Below are 5,024 nucleotides of genomic sequence, written 5' to 3'. Positions count from 1 at the left end.
TGTAAATCAGGGATATCCTTCATCCCAAATCAGAGCCTTTTGGACTGCCCTTGTCTTTGGATACTTTTTCCCCCTCTGGCACCATCCTTAGTGGGAGGAACGTCCTTGGCAGACCTGAATCCATGTTTCAGTGTGCTGTCATTTGATCCCTGCTGGAATACAGAGCATGGATCAAGCCAAGCTATGAGAGGCAGAGGACGTTTGTCCTCTGTCAAGGTTGTCCTCTGGTCAAGGAGCATCCAGAACCCATTGCCTGGATTTATTCCCCTTGCAGGCCTTGGATGGCTTCTTCTTTGTCGTCAACCGGGAAGGGAGGATCGTCTTCGTCTCCGAGAACGTGACCGGATACTTGGGATATAACCAGGAGGAGCTGATGAACACCAGTGTCTACAGCATCCTGCACGTGGGGGACCATGCTGAGTTCGTCAAGAACCTGTTGCCAAAATCTTTAGGTGAGGAAATGATGATGGAATGGGTTGGAAGGACCTTAAAGCTTATCCCATCCCACTCCTGCCATGGGCAGGGACACCTCCCACCAGCCCAGGTTGCTCCAAGCCCCATCCAACCTGGCCTGGAACACTCCCAGGGATGGAGCAGCCACAGCTGCTTTGGGCAACCTGTGCCAGTGCCTCAGCACCCTCACAGCCAATAATTCCTTCCCAATATCCCTTCTCTCCCTGCCCTCTGGCAGTGGGAAGCCATTCCCTGTGTCCTGTCTCTCCAGGCCTTTATCCCAAGTCCCTCTGCAGCTCTCTTGGAGCCCCTTGAGGCACTGGAAGGGGCTCTGAGGTCTCCCTGGAGCTCAGTGTTTTGCTTGAATCCCTTGGAGCTCATCCCACAGGGATTGTCTGCTGAGAAACCCATCCTGGAGCCATCCCAGCTCCAACTCCATGGAATCATAGGATCCCAGGCTAGTTTGGATTGGAAGGACCTCAAAACTGATCCCATTCTACCTCCTGCCATGGGAAGGGACACCTCCCACCAGCCCAGGTTGCTCCAAGCCCCGTCCAACTCGGCCTGGAACACTTCCAGGGATGGAGCAGCCACAGCTTCTCCAGTTTTCCACATCTATGGACCTCTTTGTGCTGAGGGGCTTCTCTTGCTGTGCCCCTGATGGTCTCTATCCTGGGGAGAGGAACAGCTGTGAGGGTGGGAGGAAGCATCGCGTGGGGAGGTTGCTTGGGGGGTGTTGGAATGAAGGTTTGATTGGATGACTGGAACATCTCTCCAGGTGGTTGATGTGGGTGAGACATCTCTGATCCCTCATCCTCTCACACCTTTGGAGAAAGACAAAAGGAAGTTGAACCTTTTCCAAGCAGTTGGACTTAAAAATAGGCTCTTTCAAACACAGATCACACTTGTCTTCTCTTTGGATAAACACCTGATGTCTCCAACCGTCCAAATCCACAGCACTCCTCAGCTTCAGCCTGCGGAGGCTCGAGAATCATCTTTTTCCTGTGGTTTCTTAATTCAAGGATAGAGATTTTGGCTTTCCTTGGATGCAGATGGACCTGATGACCTTAGAGGCCTTCTTCGGCCTTAATGATTACACGATTCCGTGTTGCAACCCCTCAGCTCTCCTTGTGGAATCACAGAATCCTCAAGGCTGGAAGAGACCTGTAAGATCATCAAATCCAACTGTTAAGCTGTAGATCAGGTTGTAGGGAAGCTTCATCATCTGGTGGCAAAATCCCTTGAGTTACACATGGATATCCAGGAAGATGTTGTAGAGGGTTAGGAAAAGCAGCCAACTGGTTCCTAAAACCAGAGGTTTTTGGGAAAAATCAATTTATAGGGAAAATCTAAGGGGAAGGTTTGTGCTGCTACAGTGTCAGGAGATTATGCTGCTGGCTTAGCCCAGAAATGAGCAGGAAGCAAAGGAAAAACTCATTTCTGTGAAGATGCTCCACTGGACTTGCTAGAGAAGTGCCAGGAGTGTTGCTCCACAGGGATCAAAGGGTTTCTTGGGAAGCCTGGGTGGATGTGTGCAGAGCACAGCTCCTAACATCCCTCCTCTTCCTCCTGTCTCCCCAGTGAATGGAGTTCCTTGGCCTCAGGAAGCGAGCAGGAGGAACAGCCACACATTCTCCTGCAGGATGCTGATCCGGCCACCCGACGAGCCGGGCACGGAGAACCAGGAGGCTCGGCAGCGCTACGAGGTCATGCAGTGCTTCACCGTCTCCCAGCCCAAGTCCTTCAAGGAGGAAGGAGAAGGTAGGGGAGAGCAACCTCATCCTCTGCTTCTGAGCCCCTGCTTGGGATGGGGATGGCAGGGCAGGCAGGAGGAGGAGTGGGATGGAATGACAGTGCAGGCAGGAGGAGGACTGGATGGGTATGGCAGTGCAGGCAGCAGGAGGAGTGGGTTGGGGACATCAGTGCAGGTAGGAGGAATGGGATGGAGATGGCAGTGCAGGCAGGAGGACTGGGATGAGGACTGGGATGGGGATGGCAGTGCAGGCAGGAGGACTTGGATGAGGGCTGGAATGGGGATGGCACTGCAGGCAGGAGAAGGACTGGGATGGGAACCTAATGCCTTCCCCACTGCCGGACCACAGCGCTGCCCACAGGATTTTGGGCTGAATCCTGAGGGATTCAGGACAGGGAGGGATCCCTCAGAGCTGTGGGGGCTGTTCCTTTCCTGCAAGCGCCCTAACTCTCCTCTCAGGGTCCCAGCCGTTCTTTTCCAGCGCATTCGCTGGACAAATCCATTGTGGTTTGCACAGGAGATCACGACAGGAAGGAATGAATTATGGTGTTTTATGACCAAAGACTGCCTGGAGCCAATGGTCAGTGGCTTTTAGTGCTGACTTTTATTGCCAGATGCAAAAAGCCTTGACAATTAATTTCTCCAAGCATTGGAAACCTCTTTGCCAGCCAATTTCAGGGAGTTTAGACAGAGCCTGTTAGCTTTGAAAGGCTGGAGGATTCCTCAGGATAAACACTTCCAGGGCAGGATGTGGCAATCAAGCCCAGCAGTGATGATTCTAATTAAAATCTTCCATTCCAAGTGGTGGCTGTGACTGATTTGCATGTTCCTGGTCCCTTTCCCTTCTCCCACTCTGGCAGATTTCCAGTCGTGTCTGATCTGCATCGCCAGACGACTACCTCGGCCGGCAGCCGTCGCCCCCTCTGAATCCTTCGTGACCAAGCAGGACACCACAGGTAACATCCTGCACTTGTTCCAGAGGAGGTAGTTTTCCTGGTGGGAGGAGGCCAGGGATATGCAGTGCAGGACCCCAAAACGTGGTCCTGTACTTCTCAAATGGCAGAGCTTGGTCTGATGTGGTTGACACCTCAGCTGGACGCACCTCACCTGCTCCAACACTCCTGCTCGCAGCTCCTCTCCACTCTCTTGGGTTTTGGTAGTTGTTGAGGTTGCTTATGGATGGGAATGAAGAATCATGGAATCCCAGAGCAGTTTGGGTGGGAAAGGATCTAAAAGCTCATCTATTCCCACCTGCTGCCATGGGCAGGACACCTCCCACTACCCCACGTTGCTCCAAGCCCCATCCAACCTGTCCTTGTGCACTTTCAGCAATGGGGGGATATCCACAACCTCTCAAATTTTCCACATTTATGGACCTGTTTGTGCCAAGGGACTTCTCCTGCTGTGTGTGAGTAACGTGGCTTCTCTCTCCTGCCAGGTAAAATCATCTCCATCGACACCAGCTCCCTGCGAGCCGCTGGCAGGACGGGGTGGGAGGATCTGGTGCGGAAGTGCATCTATGCCTTCTTCCAGCCGCAGGGCCGGGAGCCATCCTACGCCAAACAGCTCTTTCAAGAAGGTAATGGGCTCCTCTTCCCACCTGGAATGTTTACCCAGGGCAGGACGGATTTAGGTTTACCCACTGCAGGACAGGGGTTTGGAGCTGGAGAAGCAGCCAGGAAGGATCTTTGTGGTTTTTCATAGACAGAGTGTGGGCAGCAGGTCGAGGGAGGTGATTCTCCCCCTCTGCTCTGCTCTGGTGAGACACACCTGGAGTGCTGCACACAGTTCTGGTGTCCTCAGCATCAGAAGGACATGGAGCTGTTGGAGCAAGTCCAGGGAAGGCCACCAAGCTGATCAGAGCACTGGAGCACCTTCCCTGTAAGAGAGTTGGGGCTGTTCATCCTGGAGAAGAGAAGGTTGTGTGGAGACCTCGTAGCACCTTCCAGGACCTGAAGGGGCTGTAGGGAAGCTGGAGAGGGACTCTTGGTTAGGAACTGTAGTGATAGGACAAGGAGCAATGGGAATAAATTGAAAGAGGAGAAATTCAGATTAGACACTAGGAAGAAATTCTTCCCAGTGAGAGTGGTGAGGCACTGGCACAGGTTGCCCAGGGAGGCTGTGGCTGCTCCAATCCTGTTTGTGTTCGTTCCAGGTTGGATGAAGCCTTGATCACCCTGATGTGGTGGGAGGGGTCCCTGCCCAGAGCAGGGGATTGGAACTAGGTGATCTGTAAGGTCCATTCCAGCCCCTTAACATACTGTCACACCCCCATTTTCCACACCTGTGGGATCAGCCAGCACACACCACATGGGTTTGACGCTGGGAGGTGATTGTCCCAGACAGGTTCTCCCTCTCTACTGATGCTGTTGGGTGGTTGTGGTTTGAGTCTCCCAGGGTTTTGATGTGGTTCTGGTTGTGTCCCTCAGTGATGACCCGTGGCACAGCCTTCAGCCCCTCGTACCGCTTCACCCTGAGCGATGGGACCGTGCTCAGTGCCCACACCAAGTGTAAGCTCTGCTACCCCTCCAGCCCGGAGATGCAGCCCTTCATCATGGGCATCCACGTCATCGACAGGTACGTCCCCACCACCTGCCTGGGCAGTCCAGGGGGCAAAGGCCCCGTTCCCCACAGCAGGAGGAGGATCCACTGGTGGTCTGTGGTGCTGGTTTGGAGATGGGATCCCTGTGAGGAACATGAGGCCCAAACCAGCCTCTTGGAAGCTCCTCTTGCTCCTGGTTATTCCTGTTCTGCAAAGATGTGGCCCCTCTAGGAGTTTGGGTGGAGATTTATAGACATGTTTCACATTCTGCCTTGC

The 5,024-nt window shown here is 53.5% G+C and overlaps 1 protein-coding gene across 1 annotated transcript in view; it reads left to right on the top strand.

Annotated features, from left to right (window-relative positions):
* LOC103802916 (nuclear receptor coactivator 1-like) overlaps positions 1-4,783 on the top strand; it is a gene marked incomplete at its 3' end in the record, with an annotated part of 28,466 nt that extends 23,683 nt beyond the window's left edge. Inside the window, exons 5-9 of the mRNA XM_009075446.1 lie at positions 275-452; positions 2,035-2,214; positions 3,067-3,162; positions 3,645-3,785; positions 4,636-4,783. Coding sequence (XP_009073694.1) covers positions 275-452; positions 2,035-2,214; positions 3,067-3,162; positions 3,645-3,785; positions 4,636-4,783 — 743 coding nt within the window. The remainder of the gene's footprint in view (positions 1-274; positions 453-2,034; positions 2,215-3,066; positions 3,163-3,644; positions 3,786-4,635) is intronic.
* Positions 4,784-5,024: the final 241 nt, after the last annotated feature.

The sequence above is a fragment of the Acanthisitta chloris genome, unplaced genomic scaffold, assembly GCF_000695815.1.
Source record: "Acanthisitta chloris isolate BGI_N310 unplaced genomic scaffold, ASM69581v1 scaffold21985, whole genome shotgun sequence".
NCBI classification, from domain to species: Eukaryota; Metazoa; Chordata; class Aves; order Passeriformes; family Acanthisittidae; genus Acanthisitta; species Acanthisitta chloris.
The sequence above is the reverse complement of the archived record's forward strand: the minus strand, read 5'-3'. Positions and strand labels throughout refer to the sequence as shown.